This window comes from Curcuma longa, chromosome 11, assembly GCF_044706935.1.
Source record: "Curcuma longa cultivar G26 ecotype Majalengka, Jawa Barat chromosome 11, ITB_CL_G26_1.1, whole genome shotgun sequence".
NCBI lineage: Eukaryota > Viridiplantae > Streptophyta > Magnoliopsida > Zingiberales > Zingiberaceae > Curcuma > Curcuma longa.
The window spans coordinates 23,853,236-23,876,203 of record NC_133871.1 but is presented as its reverse complement, the minus strand read 5'-3'; the positions used below and the strand labels follow the sequence as shown (position 1 = coordinate 23,876,203).

At 39.8% G+C, this 22,968-nt stretch overlaps 4 protein-coding genes, 1 long non-coding RNA gene and 1 pseudogene across 5 annotated transcripts; 2 read left to right on the top strand and 4 right to left on the bottom strand.

Moving 5' to 3' along the window:
- Positions 1-374: 374 nt before the first annotated feature.
- On the bottom strand, positions 375-3,854 carry LOC141842017 (uncharacterized). The gene is made up of 6 exons (XM_074730230.1): positions 3,611-3,854; positions 2,703-2,767; positions 2,258-2,458; positions 1,360-1,429; positions 979-1,129; positions 375-850 (listed from the first exon to the last, which is right to left on the bottom strand). Exons 1-6 carry the CDS (start codon positions 3,809-3,811, stop codon positions 627-629), a joined length of 912 nt encoding a protein of 303 aa, XP_074586331.1. The 5' UTR covers positions 3,812-3,854; the 3' UTR covers positions 375-626.
- A 492-nt stretch (positions 3,855-4,346) lies between these two features.
- On the bottom strand, positions 4,347-5,897 carry LOC141837941 (noroxomaritidine synthase 2-like). Its single transcript, XM_074725307.1, has one exon. It carries the CDS (start codon positions 5,895-5,897, stop codon positions 4,347-4,349), a length of 1,551 nt encoding a protein of 516 aa, XP_074581408.1.
- Positions 5,898-12,600: 6,703 nt separating this feature from the next.
- On the bottom strand, positions 12,601-14,294 carry LOC141842232 (noroxomaritidine synthase-like). Its single transcript, XM_074730451.1, has one exon. It carries the CDS (start codon positions 14,251-14,253, stop codon positions 12,703-12,705), a length of 1,551 nt encoding a protein of 516 aa, XP_074586552.1. The 5' UTR covers positions 14,254-14,294; the 3' UTR covers positions 12,601-12,702.
- Positions 14,295-16,194: 1,900 nt separating this feature from the next.
- On the top strand, positions 16,195-16,955 carry LOC141841758 (uncharacterized). Its single transcript, XR_012602826.1, has 2 exons — positions 16,195-16,516; positions 16,625-16,955. It is a non-coding gene; the product is annotated as an uncharacterized LOC141841758 (long non-coding RNA).
- Positions 16,956-19,577: 2,622 nt separating this feature from the next.
- LOC141837396 (zinc finger protein CONSTANS-LIKE 16-like) lies at positions 19,578-20,647 on the top strand (annotated as a pseudogene).
- A 319-nt stretch (positions 20,648-20,966) lies between these two features.
- LOC141837395 (UDP-glycosyltransferase 73C6-like) lies at positions 20,967-22,505 on the bottom strand. Its single transcript, XM_074724806.1, has one exon. It carries the CDS (start codon positions 22,503-22,505, stop codon positions 20,967-20,969), a length of 1,539 nt encoding a protein of 512 aa, XP_074580907.1.
- Between the last annotated feature and the right edge of the window lie 463 nt (positions 22,506-22,968).

The window sequence follows — 22,968 nt, the reverse complement described above, 5'->3', positions numbered from 1 at the left end:
TAGGCATTCAGGATTCAAGTCAATTTAAGTGACTAAGTGTGAAATATATATATATTAGAGGTTTTATGAGAATATTTGATGGCATATTGAAGCAAGAAAAATAAATATTTAAGCTAAAATATATTAATGATTTAAAATAAAACATTTTAGTCAAAAATTAAAAAAGGTCATGTCAAAAGTTGCCTCAAAATCTTTGAAGAAGTTTAGGAGCTTTTGTTTGAGATGAAAAAACTATTTTTGAGTTAAAAATGATCATCAATATTAACAAAAATACATTGACAATTAAATTATTTGCTATAAAAATAAAAAAACATATAACAAACATCCTAGTGATCCATAATAAGTCATAATCACCACAAAAATGCAGATACCTTCGAGAGAGTTTTAGATGGATATTCAAATGTTTAATATAGTGTGTACAAAAGCAGGTTAGCAAACAGACAAGGTAACCATTTCTACATATTGCTTATCAATATATATACACACAAAAGCTGGGTAGGCAAAACATTTCACTTGACTGATAACTAAGTAGGCATATTGCTTCTGAGTCCCAAAACTTGGGCTTCTCATTAAACCTAACATTTCTTAATTGAAATGCTAACCATCAAAAAGGAAACACAGTTCTCTCACCACTTGGATTTAGAGTATTTGTGGGAGTCAAGATACTTGTCCCAAGTGTAGCTGCCAGATTTGCCATCATGATTTCGTGAAGGGTTTCTTCCTCTCACACCCCATGACCAGGAAGCTGCGGGGTTCTTATTAGCAATCCAACAATCCCAGCCATTCTGAGGAAGTAGGCCGTTGTTCTCAGTTTGATTCATCTGGTCGCTGGAAAGATCTGACGCTATCTCTAAGAAACAAAACAAAACAAAGAAGAAAAATCATAGATATTTTCTACAAATCAAGTATATCAAATGATCGAGTAAACTTGCAAGTATCATTAGCAAAAAAAAAAAATATAGTGCGAACAACAAACACCTATGAAATGGGAAGCTGACGCTTCAGATATTCGTTTTGCCACTTCCACCTCCCAGTTGTTAGATGGTGCTGCATCCTTGTGGGTTTTTTTAAAAGCATCTTCATCTCTCCCTTCAACCATCCTTTCTGTTCCTGAAGCTTGCAGAGGTGCCTAGATAACATAGACATATCCAAGTGCAAACCAACTTAGATTTTTCTTACTTTTTGAATTTTACAAACTCTATTTCAAATTTCTAGGACAAGGGATTCTGCTTTCAGATATACTAAAAATGCTTTTGAAGAATTGAAAACATATGGAGGAAACCTACACTCTCTATGACAACAATTCACTAGAAACCATCTCAACCAATATTGCAATATTATCTTGGTAATGGGGCAAACCTTTTCATGCTTGTCAGGGGCATCAGTAGCATGAAGAGGTGAATCAGTGTTTGCATGCAACTGATCAAACCTGTAGGTAAGTAACAAGAATAAGATGATTTGCAACGTCAACGACCATACCACAACTAGCAAACACAGAACAAAACAAGCAACTAATGTGAATTAATTGCTTATATGCTCAACAGGATAAACCATTGGTTTTCCAATAGACTTGCAATATAGGGGTTGAAAAAAAAAGCATATATCTAACATAAATGATGAGTTTGCATAAGAAAATTGAACTCAATGCAGTACAACAATAAAAGATAAAAGCATATTTGACTGTTTCTAATTCAAGCATTGTTCAGTTTCAATACAATATGTTATACTGATGAAGAGATATTTTCCTTTAATAAGAATTTTTCTTATTTAAGATTTAGATGATGAACCATGGGCTTTCCAGTAGACATACCAATACAGGTTTGAAAAAAGATAACATAAATGGTTGGTTGGCATAAGAAAAATGCTGGGATAAATGGTGGGTTTTCCAATAGGCATACCATTCTCTTTTTTTCTAGTAAAGTAATTTGCAATTTGTTCCATGCAAGACAAAGTCAAGCTAATTAAAGATAAGTTTAGCAGGAGAAGATGCTTGAAGATCCCTCATCACTCTTATTAGATTATACAATAATGCAATGCACCCTTGTAAATGAGTGCAATCAGATGAATAAACATTCAGCAAGAATTACCTTTAAAATCATAATAAATTCAACTAGAAGAACCAAGGTCTAGATAAATGCTAATAAAAATAGGATGCAATGCAGGTGCAAATACCTACAAATAAATAGGCTAAACAGATACAGAATGGTCATAAAAAATGAAAGTTTACTTCAGCTGCAAATGACTATTTCAGTACTACCTTTTTCTGTTCGAGGTTGAGCAAGCATGAGTTTTTATTGAAATCTGATTGATATCACAATCATCCTCACATATTTTCCTTTTCTTAGTCCTTGACTGCTCTTGGAAAATTCCAATGCATTGCCTTGCAACAGTAGCGGTGTCTTGGATTGCATCTTCCTGTATCTGAATCTTCCTGTGCTTAATAGCCTTCTTTTTCACCCTAATAGTAAAATAGTGAAAAGGAATAAGTGTTACAAGAGGACACAGTCTAATTTGTATATCCAGAAATATACATACTCAAGTTAAGGTGAGACGAAAAATAGTGATGCACAACATTAAAAAGTTCATCTGAACGAAGGGAGGTCACTGTCCCTAAAAATGCTAGTTGACTCAAATGGAGGAAGGTCCTTCTGCTAGTGAATATCATAATTCCATGAAACACAAAGTTAGGAAAGATTTTTTACCTGATGATGTCACTGTCCCTAAAAATGCCAGTTGACTCAAATGGAGGCAGGACAAATTCATCCATCTGCAACAAAAAATTAAATGTTTTAACAAAAGGCAATATCATGTGGATTTCGAGCAAGATTCAAACTTGAAGGTCAGTATCCACATTTAAAACGAATTGAATTTCCATATAATTTTACAATTGAGCACATCTAGTATTGATATTCGCATTAAGGCACACTGTCAAGGGAAAAAAAATGCTTTAGACCTGTGTTCCATATAAATTTTCTTTCCTATTTAATGGAATTGGTAAACCGACAATGAGAGTGTCTGTTTTACTTTAAGAAAACAATCCACTGTGATTTTTCATTTTTCAAGTTATTTTATAAATACATTTTTTGTTGTTTCTGATGAAAATCAAACTTCTTTTTTTTCGAAAATAAATTTATCATTGAATGATGACAATATTTTGATAATAAATATTTGTTTTCAATTTCTAAATTCATTTTTAATGAAAATGAAAACTAAAAACAAAAATATCATGAACTAATACGAATAGCATTGAAATTAATTAAATTGTTTTTATTTCAATGACTTTTTTTTTTGCCTACCTCTACCCCTTACACCTTCCATTCCACAGATCCTTTTAAACATACAAAATTTATTGACCATACATTACAATCTAAACTTATATCGGCAAGGAATTATTTATAAACACCTGAAATCAAAATTCTGACTATGACCAGTTGAGCACCAAAACAACAGCGTCAAGAGAAATGTGTTGTAAATATCAATCAGAGAAAATAAATCAATCCAGTGTCCGATAATGTTCAGTAAAAGGTGGCATCAGAGTTACAAGGTTCGAGATCATACTCTGATGCAAGGAGGAAAGAGAGGATGTGGAAAGACAACCGGAAGTGCATACGTAAAGGAGGAGGCCGAATGGGCAAGTGCGACGGAGGCTGAAAACATCGGAGATGTGGGCGGCGACATCTGCGACGGTGGCGAAGCTTTTTGGACGGAGGAGGAGCCAGGAGCGGCGAAGATGGTCCTTGCGCTGGGACTTGGAGAGGATGCGGCGGTCCTCGAACTCGAGCCGGATCCGGATCGGCATCGACTCCTCCATGCTTTTGCAAAAAGCAAGCAAAGGGAGAAAAGAAATCGGCGGCTTGGGGTTTTGAAAAGGTATCTGTGAACCCTAAGCACTCGATGAAGCGCGGCTTTCGAAGCTAAAGCAATACCTCGGCTTGCCAGCTAGCCAACAAGTTACCCTCGGCGATTTGGGCTTCGTTCTCGTTTTTTTTTAAAATAAAAATAAAAATAAATAGTGTCAAAATAACATCATAATGTATAATTAAGATATTTAATTTACACCTATAATCATAAAATTAATCATATAAATTAATTGAAAGGATAGAGTTCTATCTATTACTAAATTATAATTAGTATAATTAAAATATTTATAAAAAGATAATTTATTGAGAAATTATACCGATTTCTTATTCTCGTGCATTTTGGACATCTTGACAGATAGCAAGTAAATTAACTTTTTCATAAATAATAATAAAATATAAATCGATTATCATATATAAAAAGATAGATATGGCATTAGGTAAAAGTAATATTCTGTGACTTGCAAATTAAAAAGAAAATTTATTGTGCTATTCTATTGAATGAGTTCTTTTCTTGATGGTGACCATCATTCCGTTCTTCATCCGAAGCATGGCCGAGTTCTTCGGCTCCACTCGGGCGGCGTCCAGCACTTCCACCTCAAAGTTCCACAGCACGGCGGCGGTCACCGTTTTGATCTGCATCAAGCCCAGGTCCTTCCCCAAGCAAATCCTAGGCCCGCAGTTGAAGGCCATGAACTTGTACGCCGGCACGTGTCTCACCTTCCCCTCCTCCGTTATCCACCTCTCTGGCTTGAACTCCATGCAGTCCTTCCCCCACACCGCCTCCACCCTCGCCATCGCGTACACGCTCACCACTACCCTCTGCCCCGCCGCCACCTTCGCACCGCTCGGCAGCACGTCCTCCTTCAGCGCAGTCTTCTCTTCGAACGCCACCGGCGGGAAGATGCGCAGAGTCTCGCACACCGCCCCGTGGAGGTAAACCATCCCGCTCAGCTCCTCCGCACTGAAGGTCGTCGACTTGTTCTCGCTCGACCGGCAAAGCCGAAGCTCCTGCAGTATCTTCGTCTTCACCTTCGGGTTGTTGTGGAGGAGGAAGAAGAACCAAGAGAGGCTGATGGAGAAGGCGTCTCTCCCTGCAATCATCAAGAAGAGAACGTTGTCACGCAAAAACTTGTCGGTGTCTTCCACTTTATCTTTGACCCCCTCCGCCACCTCCATGTAGGAGGCGAGAAGATCGGCCTTGGAGATCTTGGCGTTAATTTCCTGCCTCTTTTGCGATATTCTTTGGCTTATGTTCTGGTCGATGACTTTCCTGGCATCGGTCATTTTCTTCTCGGTGCCGACGTTGATCCACTTCATCACCTTCCACCAGCTCTTGGGCACGATGTGGCGGAAGAACAGCGCCTCCCACGCGTCGTCGAGGGCCGCAGAGAAGGAAATGTCTGGAAATTGGAGCGAGAGGCTTCCCGGGTCGTCGCCGAAGACCATGAGGCAGGTGACGTCGAAGGTGAGCCTAATGAATATTTCTTGAAGCTCCATTGGCTCACCGCACTCGCTCTTGTGGAGAAGAAGAGGGATGAGTGCCTTTTCTGCCATCTCCCTGGTGGCGCCGATGGCGTAGACCCGGAAGCTACGGCTGCCGAGCAAGGCGCCGGCGATCTTGCGCTGGAACTTCCACGAGTCGCCGTCGACGCTGAAGAGGGAGTGGCCCAGGATGTCGAAGACCTCCCGGAACTGGTCTCCCTTGGGGTAGTTATCGAAATTGGCGTTGAAAATGTGGTTGACGTTGTCGGGGTCGCAGGTCAGCAGCAGGTCGGCGCCGAGGAACCAAGGGCCCCGGAACATCTCGGTGCAATTGCCGTGGCGGAGGAGGTAGACAATGTAGTCGTTGAGGTGCGGGAAATTGACGACTAAGGCAGGGAGCATCCCGATAAAGGGCCAGTTTATCGGCAAGGCAGAGGAACGCCGGCGGTTAAGAAACAATAAGAAGAAGGAGGAGGCAAGTGCCAAGATGATCACAGGGTAATCCCACAAAATTATGCCAAATAAAGCACCGAGCGACCATGGCGCCGCTGCCATTGAGATCGATCGAATTCAATTGCGATCAAGTGTATGGATGATAGACTGAAGATGTTGTGGAATTATGCGTTATAACTTGTCTGTATAAATAGTTGATCATCTGGAGATCGCACACAAAAAAAAAAAAAAAAAAAAAAAGATAATAGACGCCGTACAAACAAATTGGAGAGGTAGTTGCCAAGTTTGCGCCTATATTTATGCTTTATAACACAGTAGCAGACTTTCTCCGGTGCTATGCCATGAATCAGCTAATTATGTTATTAAAGGCACTTCCATCATACACATCTGCATTTTTTTTATTAGGGATGATTAATTAGTTAATAATCAAGTCAATAGAATCAAATAAATAGAAATCATAAATCAAATACTCGAGTTAGGATCTATGTGAGTTAGAGATAGGGGTGAATAATTTCCATAGTTTTTCATTTAGATCTCGTGGTTATCATTTGATTGCGTAGCGAAAATTTGAGTTCAAAATCAATGTCATATTCAAAACTCCTAAATTTATTTAATATATTCGCCTCCTTGAGGCGACTAATCCAAAACATAGTCCTAGTGATCTCCATTTACTATATACTCCTTCTTTCTAGATAACTTCCGAAAGCGAAGAAGCTTTTTACAATCTTATTTTTACAATAATACAATAAGAAAAATAAACACAAATACAAATGAAATCAAAAATGATTTTACAATAAAATATTGCTTTAGATGTTTTCTTGTTGCTTGGAATAGCCTCTTTTTGATTCTGAAATGTGCACTAGCACTTTAGTCCAAAATATCTAAGAACCAACCCTTTTAAATCTTCACAAAATCCTTTATTAAAGGGCGTTCTTTGGGTTGATTTCTGCCACTCATTCGATTAAGGTTACTCATCAATCGATTACCACATCATATCCTACTGTTTAAATTTGCATAATGGTCATTTTTATTTGTTCAATCAATTATCACAATAGATCCTACCATTTAAACTTGCAGAACGGCTATTTTTTGCTTGGTTAATCAATTATCTCAATTAATTGATAGTTTCTAATCGATTGCCCCAATCAATTGATAACTTTCAATCGATTGAATTAATTAATTCCAACACGTTCTGTTCGCTGGCCAATAAGCTGTCAATTGATTAGACCAATCAATTATTAATCAATATTATCCAAGCAGCAAAATCAAAATTCTGGGTTTAGGATTTGCTAATCGATTGACAAGTCTCATCAATCAATTGTTAATCCTAATTTCAGCCTTTTCAAGACTGAATTCACTTCTTTCCTGATATCTGCTTGATCTCTACACATCAGGACTTCCTTTACCCAACATCCAATCATCCGTAACCTGCTAGAACTTCTCGTTACCTAACATCCCGATCAACCTTGATCTGCCAAGAGTTTCTCTGTCTAACATTCAGTCATTCGTGACCTATTGGGACCTCCAGTTGCTTAACATCGGGTCCTCCATGACTTCCCTCATCACCAAGTGTTGGGTTCTCCATGACCCACTTGGACTTTTAATCTCATATCAAGTGTCCGGTCCTCCACGATCCATTTGAACTTTTCATCTCTTACCAGGTGTCTAGTCCTCCATGACTCACTAAGACTTTTCTTTTCCCAACTTAATTTCCGTTGAACTTCGATTATCAAATATTCGATCAACCTTAACTCATTTGAACTTTTCTTTTGCCAACTTCCCTTTAGATTTTAAATTACCAAGTGGTCGATCAACCTTGACTCACCTCTTGCCAATTTGTGTCTACCCGAGATTGATCGACCTGGTCAACCTTAACTTGAGGTCGATTGCACTAACAATCTCCTTATTTTTTTTATATTTGACAATATGTTTAAATTAGGCTAACTCATTAGCCCAACTTCCTTCATCTTCTTCTCATGTCAAAGCATGCTTGAATGAGAATGAACGGGAGTTTCCTAACTTAAACTTTATATTCTCTTTTTAAACACAACAAAAATATCTTCTTAAGATTCATTCATCTCAATCTTTCCAACACCACAATAGAGGGTCCCTATCTTCCATTATCTCCAATGCTGAACCTTGAGTATACATCTATCATCATTCTTCTCAATCCTTCAATTTTCTCCCTTTCATATCCAATATCATGCATTTAAGGTCGACCTGCCTCTCAAAACATACTCTAACCTCTATCATTGCACCAACAATGATTTTGGAGTTCTTAAACCTTTAAGAAATTTTAAAATCTAAGTTATGATGTTAAAAATTTATCCTTAAATCTAAATCTCTTCCTCAAATCCTCATCTTCCCCTTTTTAATATATGTTTATAATTTTTTTATCAAGAAAATCATCTTTGAATGCTTATTTAAGTATATCAGAGAATTAGGGATAATTACAATACCTAGTCATGACTTGACTGACAAAAATAAATTCATTTCAGCCAAAATCGTAGTTACCAATCAATTGATTTAGTCATCAATCGATTGGTGGCATAAAAATCTGAATTTTCAATTTCAAATCGAATTTCAGAAATATAATATAACTAATTCTATGATTTTCAAAAAATCATTAAATTTCATTTAACATTATTAATATTAAATACTATCAAGGAAGAATAACTTTATATGATCATACATCTTCTTTTTAAAGAATGGTACTTAGTTGAAAATCATTAAAATTTTCATATTTCATTCTATTTTTATTTCAAACTAATGATTCTTATCAACAAATAGACTTCATCAATATTTTTCTAAATTATTTTTAAAATAATTTTTTATTATGATTTTTGGGTTAAATGTGCATGACATGCACGTTTATTTTTCTCATAATTAATCATGTAAAATTCATTTAAATTTGATGAAATTAATATATCTCAATATACATATGAGTTAATCATATGATTTTTATGAGATATAAAATAGATTTTTCTTAAAATAAAAGATCATGTATTTCTATCTAGCCATTCTAAAATTTAACCATCCTGTCAAAGATGTCAAGCAATATCATTTTTGTCTTTAATGATAAAGAATTGAAATAATCCATGTAAGTGGGTATCACATATCAAATGCATAACTTTAAAAAAAAAATCATCATACTCAAATGATACATGTATGTCATGATATCGCAATATCAATTCATATTATCATGATAAATTTATGAAATGATATCATCGTATGTGATAGGACATACAATTATGGTAATTATGGCTTATAAGCAAATACTTAGATAAGTGTCATCAACTTAAAAAAAAAGATAAATCCTAGTTAGTCGTATTGACTCAATTCTTGGGGGTGATCGGCCCGGCTCCACGGAAGTTTCCCACCGACCACCAGGGTAAATCGGGAAGCGCACGCAGCGACCAACCCAGATGTCCAGCATCCTTTAATTGTGATCCCCATTTGGAAGAAAATTCCTACAAATACATCGTAACTGATGATCGAATCGCGGGTGCCTGGGTGACAACCTGGATCTCCTACCGTAGCATCATGGCCCCGGGGACAAAAAAAAATCAACTAATCACCATGTCAAGGTGGTCATATTTCCTTCAAATATCAAAATTCATACTTAGCCCACTTTATTATTCTATTATATTCAATTTTGATCAACATAATAACTTAATTCATATTGAAAATGCTCTAAAATGTCAATTTCACTAATTAGGATTGACACGCCCTATACTCATATAATATGAAGAGATCACATTCTTAAGAACCCAATATCTATTGAAGTTCCTTCAATATAAAAAGTACCCACTAGGGATAACTTTCCTAAATACATTTCTAATGACTCTCTTAGACTTTTTAGAAGCCTTAATCATACATCAAGAAGTCTTGCGATGGAATTTCCTTAGTCAACCTTAATGACTCTCCTTGATCAATTTTGATTTGAGATCGATTACACGAATAAGTCGAAAACAAATGGAATTTTTTTATGAAAATTGAATAAATTAAACCAATAAAAAATAATAAATTTGATTAAAAAGTAAAATAACAGATTTTTTCATCATCTTTAAATCCGAAACTAAATCTAATAACCAAATTAATGGATATTTAAAAAAATAAATTTTGAATTAATTACTGAACTTTTGTTTTTGGTTGGTTCAATCGATTAATTCAATTTGATCAATATTTTACTCTTATGCAAAAAAGGTGGATCAGTCACCTTAGCGGCCCCACACGGTCGGCTCCACAACCATTTGTGAGGAGGTAAATCGAGAAAGTGCAGTTGGTCACGACGCAGGAGGGTATTATCTGGCTTCGCCAAGATTCGAACCCTTGCCCTCTTCTGTAAGTCTGCTGCGTCGTAACCAACTCACCTATGCCCCGGGGGTGATCAATATTTTACTCAGTCTTAGGTAAGTTAGTTTGATCAAAGATATAGTACACTAATTTTATAACTTATATATAATGTGCAAATATTTTATGGTACATTAATTTAAAACGCAGAGAAATTTTATCAGGTGCACTATATATTTCAAGGTGGCCAAAGTTACTTTTACAAATAATTAATATAATTGATGAAAACGTTTCATCAACGGATTTAATGAGAAATAACTTGTGTAATAAATAAAGAGTTGCCAGATTCAAAGCGCAGTAATTAATAACAGCTAGAAGTTAATTAATTCTAAGCAATTAGCCTAGCTATATATATAATTGCTCCCATGGACAAGTTTGAATAATACGTATTATACAGTTGGCTAAATGAAATCTGGAACCATGCATATCATTCATTCGAAATACATTTTTCAATTGAAATCGATTGTGCTGTATATCACTAACTGTCTTGCTGGTCACGAACCATGACAGTCAATGAGACTACCCAACGAATAATTAAGGACGAGAGACTATAATCCTATCCTCTTCAGATTAATCAGACTATGTAGCAGTAACAAATTTTGAATCATTCCTCAACAAAAGAGAAATGTGGTGTATATGTCAAGCAGACAAAAGAAATCAATCCAATTTTGGCTAGATTCGTGGCGATACAACTCGCCAAAGAGACCGTCGTCTGAAAATAATCTTCATAAAAAGGTGGGCATCAGTGCTACAAGGTTCAGGATCATACTCGACCGGAGGCAAGGAGGAAAGAGAGGATGTGGAAAGCCAACCGGAAGTGCATACGTAGAGGAGGAGGCCGAACGGGCAAGTGAGACGGAGGCTGAAAACATCGGGGATGTGGGAGGCGAAATCTGCAACGGTGCACGGAGGAGGAGCCAGCTGGAGCGGCGAAGATGGTCCTTGCCCTGGCACTTGGAAATGGAGAGGATGCGGCGATCCTCGAACTCCATCTGGATCGGCATCAGCATCGGCATCGCTCCTCAATGCTTTGACAAAAAGCGAGCAAAGAACGAAAAGAAATCGGCTTGGGTTTTTTTTAAGAGAAATGATAAATTGCATGAAAATATATGAAATTCTAACATAATATACATGGTATGAAGGTGGGATTCAGGTCATGTATATATTATATTAGAATTTTATATTATATTTTTATGTAATCTATCATTATTATTATTATTATTATTATTTATTTTTTTTAAACTTGTGTACTCGGCATTTCATCGGGGCCCATAGCATTATTAGAGCATCCGCAACGCTCGTGGCGTTATAACGCCTTTAACAGAGATCGACGGAGTCCACTGCCACGTGATCGACCACCATGTGGTGGTCGACCAGCTAGTCGACCAGTGGTGGTGGTGGTCGACCACTGTCAGATTAAGATGTGAGCTACGCCTCTCTTCTCGGGCACTCGCGTAACAAGAAAAGAAGAATAATTGCGGATATGTTATCCCCCGCCCCAGAGATGTTGGCTGATAATGACGATGCGCATTCCGATTCAGAAACATAATACACCAACTGGCATATGATCAGATTCCTTGCTTACCTTTTCGGCTGCAGAGCATGAACTCTTCTGCGTCTCCAGCAACCATTAGTAGGTTGGATCCAGAGTTTGCTCTAGCAGCAGTTGAATCTACGGATCCGTTGGATTCATCCCTTGATTCTCTTCTCTTGCTGGAGAATAAGTAGCTCACTATCTTCAAGTCGGATCGAACCAGAAGCTACTCAAGATCAAGAAAGCCACTGAAAAAAAAAACATGGGTCCCACCGATTAACGCGTTCAGAACTCTGAACACGTTAAATACCTCTCTCCTCTTTCACTCCTCCACGTCGCTCCCTCCCTCCTCCACATCATCCTATTAACATCATCCTATTAACGCACGTTGCGGATGCTCTTATGGTTTCGATGTCCAGGTCAGATGGTGTATCGAAAAAACACGCGGGGGCAGACCAACATAGAGGTTATTCCCGGGATCACACAGGGAAATGGTATTCATCCGTATGATGATATGATCTATCTTCTAATATTAAATTATTAATACTGCTTTTACGTTATCTTCAAACCCAATTATAAATGAGAAAAAAACATGCAGATTAAGAACTATCTTTTGTAATGCTATAATTCATATACAACCGTATCTGAAACTGAATTATTTTAGTTTCTTTAGTGATTTTCAGAAATGCGAGATAAAGAAGAGCAACCTTAACTTGGTTTTCCTGTACAGAATCATTAGAACCCTAGATATGAGGGAAGTCCAACAGGATTACTTGCAGTGCATGTTAAGTAGAGCAAAATAAGCAGTGGCACAAAAACATGCATGCGAGACAAACTATGATACAGGTCCTAATGGAGTTCGAAAACATATCATGGCATCTTTCATATTAATTGTAATAAACTGATAGCACGTAGATATGGCTTATGACTTAAACTAATTAGTCTGCTTAAAAATGACATTACGTAAATGTAATATTCTATGACTTGCAATATAATATATATATATATATATATATAGTGCTATTCTATTGAATGAGTTCTTTTCTTGATGGTGACCATCATTCCGTTCTTCATCCGAAGCATGGCCGAGTTCTTCGGCTCCACTCGGGCGGCGTCCAGCACTTCCACCTCAAAGTTCCACAGCACGGCGGCGGCCACCGTTTTGATCTGCATCAAGCCCAGGTCCTTCCCCAAGCAAATCCTGGGACCGCAGTTGAAGGCCATGAACTTATACGCCGGCACGTGTCTCACCTTCCCCTCCTCCGTTATCCACCTCTCTGGCTTGAACTCCATGCAGTCCTTCCCCCACACCGCCTCCACCCTCGCCATCGCGTACAAGCTCACCACTACCCTCTGCCCCGCCGCCACCTTCGCACCGCTTGGTAGCACGTCCTCCTTCAGCGCAGTCTTCTCTTCGAACGCAACCGGCGGGAAGATGCGCAGAGTCTCGCACACCGCCCCGTGGAGGTAAACCATCCCGCTCAGCTCCTCCGCACTGAACGTCGTCGACTTGTTCTCGCTCGACCGGAAAAGCCGAAGCTCCTGCAGTATCTTCGTCTTCACCTTCGGGTTGTTGTGGAGGAGGAAGAAGAACCAAGAGAGGCTGATGGAGAAGGCGTCTCTCCCTGCAATCATCAAGAAGAGAACGTTGTCACGCAAAAACTTGTCGGTGTCTTCCACTTTATCTTTGACCCCCTCCGCCACCTCCATGTAGGAGGCGAGAAGATCGGCCTTGGAGATCTTGGCGTTAATTTCCTGCCTCTTTTGCGATATTCTTTGGCTTATGTTCTGGTCGATGACTTTCCTTGCGTTGGCCATTTTCTTCTCGGTGCCGACGTTGATCCACTTCATCATCTTCCACCAGCTCTTGGGCACGGTGTGGCGGAAGAACAGCGCCTCCCAAGCGTCGTCGAGGGCCGTAGAGAAGGAAATGTCTGGTAATTGAAGCGAGAGGCTTCCCGGGTCGTCGCCGAAGGCCGTGAGGCAGGTGACGTCGAAGGCGAGCCTAGTGAATATTTCTTGAAGCTCCATTGGCTCACCGCACTCGCTCTTGTGGAGCAGAAGAGGGATGAGTGCCTTCTCTGCCTTCTCCCTGGTGGCACCGATGGCGTAGGTCCGGAAGTTACGGTATCCCAGCAAGGTGTTGGCTATCTTGCGTTGGAATTTCCACGAGTCACCGTCGACGTTGAAGAGGCCGTGGCCCAGGATGTCGAAGACCTCCCGGAACTGGTCTCCCTTGGGGTAGTTAACGAAATTGGCGTTGAAAATGTGGTTGACGTTATCGGGGTCGCAGGTCAGCAGCAGGTCGGCGCCGAGGAACCAAGGCCCCCGGAACATCTCGGTGCAACTGACGTGGCGGTGGAGATGGGCGATGTAGTCGTGGAGGCCTGGGAAATTGACGACTATGGCAGGGAGCATCCCGATGAAGGGCCAGTTTATCGGCCACGCAGAGGAACGCCGGCGGTTAAGAAACATTAAGAAGAAGGAGGAGGCAAGTGCCAAGATGATCTCAGGGTAGTCCCACAAAATTAAACCAACGAAGGCATCGAGCGACCATGGCGACGCCGCCATTGAGATCTGATCGATCGAATTCAATTGCGATCAATTGTATGGAAGCTAGCTCTAGCTGAAGATGTTGCAGAATTATGCGTTATACTTGTCTGTATAAATAGTGATCATCTGGAGAACACACAATAAAAACAAGATAATAGACGCCGTCCAAAAAAAAATTGATAAATCTCATGATTCAATCCCTGAGGTGACCGGTCCAGTCTTACGAAAATTTCCCACCACAATTCTACCAGGATAAATCAGTCGTCCAAACGCATACGGTGTCTTTTCATGCACCATTGGAGAGGTAGTTATGTGTCCTGAGTCAAACTACGAGTCCTGGGTCACAATCTAAATGTTCTACCGTTGCACCATTGTCCCGGGGATAAATAGACGCCGTCCAAGTAAATTGGAGAGGTAGTTATGCGCCCATATTATTCCATGCATACATCAGCAGCTAATAAGAGCAATCGCAATGCTCCGTTAATGGGTGAGTCAATCCCTGACTGGTCCACCCCACATGTATTTTTTTTTTTTGTTTTTTAATTTTTTATTATATTTTAAGGTGTTATAACACAAGGGCATTGCGGATGCTCTAAAACACTAGAATGTCCTTTCATGCAACGTACAAGTAGAAGACTTTCTCACTATGCCATGAATCGGCTAATTATATTATTAAAGGCAATGTCTACATCATTTTTTTTTAATTTTGTTTTTTACGAGTGCTCTCGTACTCTATTAATTACAAACTAAATTTAAATTTAGTAAAGTAAAGACTTACATTCGACAGGTAAGTTAGTTTGATCAAAGAAATAGATGCCGTAGAAGTAGATGCATTGATTGATTGGATAGGGATGCATTAAGTTTGCAAACTTATCTAGATTGTGCAGCAATAAATGTCCATACAGTCGGCGTCGGTGTTCATCAATTTAGTGGACAAAGGTACACTAATTTTATAACTTATATATAATGCGTAAATAATAACTTGTGTAATAAATACAGTTGGATAATAGAGTTGAATAATACAGTTGGCTAAACGAAATGTGGAACCAAATCATTCATTCCAAGAACATTTTCAATGGAAATCCATTATTGTGCTGTAGAATAAATTAAATTGGAGATTTATGATTGATGAAAAGATCACGATCGCTTTAAACTCATTACAGATAATTAATACTCGTATTAACATTGATGCATTCTTCAAAAGCAATTGTATAATTATAATTAGGCCCGAAGGAAATTTTCATGTGTTTTGATTTAGAACCTGTCCATTTTGCTAAGAGTGCATATATATTTTGATAAAGACATGTTTACTAAATTACTCGTGGAAATTGCTTTACGAAATAATTTTGCCTTGGATTGAGAAAGGCCTTTTGTTCTTTTGTATTTCAAAATAAGCATCGTCGATATTTCAAATGAATTGATAAATGAAAATTTAAGAAGCTTCATTCATTCTCTTATCCAAGCATAAATTTAAGTCCAATTGTTTTTTAATTTACAAACAAGGAAAGCATGTATTTAATTCTTACAGCATATTCTCATTCCCAATACTATTTCGAATTCGACTTTTTAAAAGGAAAATCTCTTCGCATCTTTATGAAATTAAAAAAATATTGAAAAAAACGTTAAGCATTAATTTAACACCTATTCATACTGTTGAAAATTAATATCTCCATTTATTGTAGTGGTTTCATTTTTTCAGATGTAGCCAACTAATCCGATCCTTTTCGCTAGTTTATTCCAATTGTTGAACGATGGGCTATTATTATATTAGTAAATAATAAAAACAAGAACAGTTAGAAACCACTCGTTTAAACTCCTTTACGAACACGGATTCGAAGATTTCTTTATTCTCCGTCATCGTCGATCGGAGCATGTGCACGACTTTTTAATGAAACGAGTATCTGAGAAGGTAGATCTGGCCGCCAATGGAAGCTGGAATATAATTGATGCCAGCCGATAGTTACGTTGTCTCTGTCAAACAGCTAGCTGGAGAGAAAGAGACGACATCTAAGCTGGTAGATAATTATATATCTGTTGACACGTTTGCGAGAAGAAACCACAATATAATTATATATATCCAGTTAAAATTGGTGAAAGTAGATCGATCGAGACCATTTAAGAGATAATTAACAACGTAACCTTGATTTCAACTCGATCTCTTCTCGATCGATCTCTTTCTGTGCGTTGCAGTAAAGGCGATGGATGCACCGAGCGCGCAGGAGATATCGTACATGGAGCACGTACAGAAGAGACACGAGGAGAAGGGCTGTCTCTATGCCTGGTACGTTATACGTAGAAGCTAGCCAAAATCATTTAATCGCCTCTCTTTTGGTTGCGCTAGCAGCATGATGATCTTGATTATTCTTATCTTCTTCTTCTTCTTTTTCAGTCTGTTTACCGCCTGTTGCTGCTTTTGCTGCTTCGAGACCTGCGAGTGCTGCCTCGAGTGCCTCTGCTGCTGCTTCTGATCATCAATTAGCTGTGTTGATCGATAAAGAAGCATGGCGTGCTGTTTTGCTGGTGGATTGATTTGGATCGGAACTCTGCTCGAGTTCTCGTGTAGTGATTGATTTGTGCATGATTCGGGTGTGAAGTTTGTGCTGGAATTGTTTGTGAACTTTGCTTCAGTTCCTTGTTCGTCAGATTATGGAATTAATTATAACCTCGATCGTCTGATTCCAATAAGATTAAAGAGATTCGGGTGTTAAATTTTGGGTGAACGATACTTGTCACTTATATGATATGCCTTTTTGTTACTTATGAAATAAAAGATAAAACCTTGTCAAAGCTTCATAAACCTTTTTTTTTTAAATAACAATAAGAGAGAGAATGAAACAACTGCGCTAGAAAAATACAAATTAGTATCCCTTCATAAAATATATTTTAAATGAATTATATCATTTAATTTGCATCGATAAATTAAAACTATATAAGACAATATAAAAATATTGTATTTTTTATAAAATAAATTTATAAAGAGTAAAATTAATTAAACTCTTTTTTAAAAATAAATGATTGCATACAAAAAGTCATTATATGACATTTAATTAATATCAACTTTAAAAACTTTCACATAAGGTTACAATTCTTTGTTCAACTTTCGGCATCCTTATGGTATCAGGATTAGGGATTTCAATTTGACATCGAAAAGGAGAGTGATTATCGTACGGACAATATTGATTCTGTTAATTTAATCTTCTAAAATTTATAAATTCAAAAATGTTAACTTAACATATGCTTATATAAACTCACAACCCTAAGACATAAAAAAGATTAAAAAAATTTTAGTAGAAATAAAATTCGAATAGAAAAAAATATTAACGAATTTAAATTTTAAAAATATAAAAGATAAAAATAACTCCGTTAATAATAATAAAATTATTTTAAATTTAAAATAATATCACAGGGTAACCCAGAAAAGATTATCTGACGCACAAATTTATTAGAGGTTGAAACAGATCGCGTCAGAGTTTCAAGTCGAGTCCTGAGCAGTAATATCTTCGCCTGATACAGTGCTGCAGCGTACTCCCCTGCTTCACTTGATCCCATTCCACGTCTGCCACGTGAACCGTTCCTGTAATTTGCTTATAGCAACGGGAGTAGCCTTTCACCCAACGTTGGGTTCCATGCATCCATAGGCTTGGCAATTGAAAGCTCCGATCACACCTCCAAACTTGTTGAGGTTCCAAATCATCTTGAAGGCGGTTTTTCGTCGAACAAGGGATTGGTAAATAAGCAGCCCCTGGTCGGCGAAGCACAGTGCACGTATGTGGTAATGGTTCCATCATTGAATACGAGCTTTTTGATGAGATCGATCGAACTTATGAGAACCGACGGCGTCACTCACGTAGACTGGCTCGCCGCAGATTGCCTGCGCTACCGCGTGGAACTCACCGCAGGCGTGGTCGGACTGGAACATGTCCCAGTCGGACTGCATGAACTGGGCCATCCACATGGTTGTTGAAGGAAGTATTGATCATGTGCGGGCCTTGATCAATTTCATCATCATTGTAAACCAGCTCATTATTCACCTCGGTCTCATTTTCCTCATAGTCCTTGATCAATTGATAAAACTTCTTCGTATAATCATTGACTGATCTTGCATCTTGCCTTAACATGCTAATGTTGTTTGTCTCTTGAGCATCGCAATTGCTCCCATCACGTTGATGTTCGATCTTTGGATTTGATGACAACCAATTTAACTTTTACACAATAGCTTCATCGTAATAAAAAATTCTATCCACTTCGTTAAGTCAATTAATGAATCTCTTATTTTAAAACGTATTAGAAAACTCAAAAGATCAACCAGAAACTTGATCTTTGTACCGATCGTCTCAACCACGGGTTCTACGACTGCAATAGGAGTTTTGAAAAGTGGAATAAGAATTAAGATAAGAAAACTTAAGACTTTCAAGATCTTGCGCCGCCATACGCTGAGTCAATTTTGTGACTTTTATCTGTAGATCAAAAATCTTATTTTGGATGTTACAATCACGGTGTGAAGCTTTCTCAGTCGGAACTTACTTGTCATGATCACAATGACCATACATCAGATCTGATAAGCACTGATGTCAACTAACACTGGACAGAATAACGATTATCTTGGGGTAATATGATTTCATTGGTTCGACTATAAATCTTGAAAATAATCTTTTAAAATCTATAGATAATCTTAATAGAAACTCAAATCTTAAAATTCTTAAATGAATTGAAATTTTAAAAATGTCAAAGATAAAAATAATTTTAAAAAATAAAATAAAACCTTCGGATGTTTCTGATCACAATCAAACTTATGATTGCAATATAAGCCTTTAGTATAGTGACAAAAGCAACAAAAAAAAAAAGAAGAAGAAAATTTCAATTGCAAGGCTACGTAGGCTTGTCTTCCCCTTTGAACCACGCCCGTGTTCTTTGGAACCACCGTCGCTGTATATCCTTTAAGCTGCCTTAATTGCACATCACCAGTCTAGATTATACGCATATCACAGTCAATGAGATAGGGACGAGAGACTAATTAAATATAATTGAAGAACTCCAAAAAGTCAATGGGGGAAAAAAATCATAGCGAATCTATCGCAATCAACTCACCAAGCCTTTCAAGTATTTTGTCATTGTACTACATCATTTTGAGACTTGAATTCTCTCTCTATTGATATATCTTTTCTCCGATGTGACTTCTTCATTGGCCGTGTCTAATATTGTTAGTTGCGTAAAAAACATAAAAACCACAACTATTGCTCTAATTTTGTTTTTAGACTACCTTCTGTTACCGCATCAAGTTCGCGAGCGAGGTACATGCCTTTTTTAATTCCGATCTCGTGCAACCCAAGGGATGGGGATGCATGGCGGAAGGTCCCCACGAGACGATAAGTCCAGGTGGGCGGGTTTGTCCCCTTATTCCTTTCTTCCTAGGCAGGGACCCACCAATAGAATTGCCGTTTAGCAGATCCGCTCCGCCATCTCCACCAATAGCCTTGACGGCTCTCTTTATGCGCCACGTTACTGGAAGCGGATTCGCGGGCCTCTGAAACTTTCTCTCCTCCCTCCCAAGTCCCACCCTTTTGAAACTCAACTGCCACTGGGCGCGACTATTTGATTCTGCAGGCGGCAGGTCCTCTATATATATTTTTTTCTGTTTTGGTAGAATCTCTCTCTAGTTCATTGGCGGTTATGATCTTCACGGAGGAGTAGCGTCCGAAGGGCGCAGTAGCCGCCGGGACAAAGCGCGCCTGCGAGGCTGAGGATGCTTTCCTCTGCCACGCCCGCGATGTCTCCGTACATTCCATGAATCCGTTGAATTCGATTGCAGTCACTGTCGCACTTCTCGCAGCTTCATCCTCATCTAGAGGCAATCGAAGAACATGACTCCTGGAGAGCAGAGGTTCAGCTTGTAGAGCACGAGCAAATTCCCTCCATGGGCCGCCTTGATTACTGCTTGGACCTCGAGAAGCTTGAGCCGGACATGGAAACCTTGCTCGGGTTTGGATGCGACGGATACGCTAAAAAAGATGAATACAGAGTGTGAGCATCTATCGACGGCCCCGGTGAGACGACGAGGAGGTTATTGAGATTGGACTACGATGCTGTCATTGACGCATGGTCGTCCAGTAACATCGGGTGTTCTCCGTGGAAGGACGGTGAAAGGCCGCAGTTCGAAGACACATGGCTATAGACTTTTCCGCAGTACGACAGGCCAAGGGAAGAGGAGATCATGAGGCCTCCGGGCTCCGGTGGCGTGTACAGGCTGGACCATGGGGTGGTGGGCGTGGAAGGGAAGGAGGCGCGGGTGTGGAGGTACCGGGAGAAGCGGCGGACAAGGCTGTTCGCCAAGAAGATCCGATACGAAGTGAGGAAGCGGAACGCGGAGAAGAGGCCGAGGATGAAGGGCCGCTTCGTCAGAGTGCAGAAGTAACAACGCCGCCAGATTAATTCCTTAACCCGCCTGTAAAATTCCATTAGTGGAAATAGTATTTACGATTGATACGCATATGAGAAATGTTTAAGCAAGTGCCAGAGTAATTATTGTGGCTAATATTCCTTTAATCCTATCTTAATTTATATGGTAATAGTATTGCGCTGACATGTATCATTTCCAACTGTTCCAGTATTTTCAAAAGATCATTCGTTCATATCAAACTTGCAAATTTTATATTTTCAAACAAAAAATAAAAAATGCAAAATTATTGAATTTGGTGATTTCAAAGTGACATGTTGTAACAATAACATCTCTCTCAAACATTCGGAACGGTAGCATCTTTAGAATCTGGGTCCGGGTCCGGAGCACTAACTGCACTATCCAAAGCATGCTGAATCATGAGCGTCAAGCTCTCGTAAGACGACCCACCTGGTTCCATCGCCCTCTTCGCCTCGAGGGCCAGTTGCTTCGCCCTCTGTCTTATCGCCTGCGCCTCCTCTCCTTCATCCATCACCGCCTCCATCGCCAGTTCCACGTCCTCTCGAGTGATCAAGCCCTCGCTCTCCCCCCATACTAAAGGCGTCTTCATTTGGGGCTTTAGCGACACGCCGGTCCGCAGAACCTTCACCACCAAATTCTCGTTCAGGAACTGGTCCGTTAAGTGCGGCCACGTGATCATGGGAACTCCGAAGGACACCGCCTCCAGCGTCGAGTTCCAACCGCAGTGAGTTAGGAATGCCCCCACGGAGGGGTGCGAAAGGATCATCACCTGCGGCGCCCACGCCTTCAGTATCAGCCCCCGCGACATCGTCCGCTCCTCCAACTCCGGCAGCCATTTCTCCACCTCCGGCGATATGTCCCACTGCTTGATCACCCAAATGAACGGCCGGTTGGACGCCTCCAACCCAGTTCCGATCTCCAAGGTGTGTGAGGGGCTATTCGTGACGATCGTGCCGAAGCTGACATAGATGACGGAAGCCGTGTCCTTGGCGTCGAGCCAATTGGAAATCCGCTCCGCCTCTTCGGCTATAGTCTTGTCGCCGCGCAAGATTGCGTCTTCGGGTTCCTTGTTGGCGAGGCTCACCGGTCCGATATGCCATATCGTCTTCCCAAGAGCACTCTGGTAGAGGTCGAGGAAGGGAGCCTCCAACTCACGGAAGGTGTTTATGATTAACCCATCAGCCGTGGCTTCGGCCTCCGTTTTCTGCTCTAGAAATTTCTCCCACCCGGGGTGGTCAAAGAACCTTAAAGCCTGCACTCTTACCACCTCTATTTTCTGAGGCAAGCCGGGGACGAAGAAGGGCTTGAAGATGTCGCCGGGAACATCTCCGGAGGATGCGTATTCGTGAACATTGTGGCTGCAAAGTAGGAAGAAGCAGGAGGGCCCGTGGAAAATGAAGCGGCGCAGGCCTAGCTCGCGCGCGACATCCCTCGTCCAAGGATTGCACGAGTCACAGACGAGGCACGTTGGCTTGGGCCACTGCTGGCGAAGGTAGGCAACCAATGGCTCGGTCAGCATGCTCATCGCCAGGAAGAACTTCTCCATCTTCTCGCTGGTGGTGACGAGGTCCACGTTCTCTGAGCCCTCCGGCAGGCCTACCTCGGCGCAGGGGAAATGGAGTTCAGCGAGGCGGATGAGGAGCCCGTCAGCGTTGGCGCGATCGACGTAGGACTTGATTCGGGCAGAGTTGACTGGAGAAGTGACGATGGTGACGAGGGCTCCACGGGCGGCGAGGAGGCAGGCCAGGTCGGTCATGGGGATCATGTGGCCCTGCGCGAAGAGCGGCACCAGCACGAAGTGAGGCTTCTGTGGCCCGCTGCTGGGCTCGATGTTGTCGATCATCTTCTTGGTCATTTTCCCGAGAAGAGAATCTGCGCCGTGATTGAATTGCAGAGGCCACTGGGTATATATATATATATCCCTCCTCCAATGATGCAATGAAATAGACGACGAGAGAATAATCTCTCTTGTATTATTAACAATTTATTTTAAAAAAAAATATTAACATTGTAAATATGGTATATAATTATATTAGTTAATTTGAATTATGTTAGTACTAATTGTAATATTAATTACATATTAATTTATGATTGAAATTAATTATGGCTAATATTTGTATTACTAGTTTTGCTGTAATCAACTATTTTATTCGAAGAATGAGCTCTTTTTTTTCTAGAAGGCAAAGTAATATGACCACTGCTAAGATCAAAAATCAAAATAAGTTGTGAGTTCAATCATTACAAAATAAGAGAAATATTATAGTAACGAGAAGAATGCCGTCCATATATATAATCTTAATTTTTCAAACCCTTCCTGT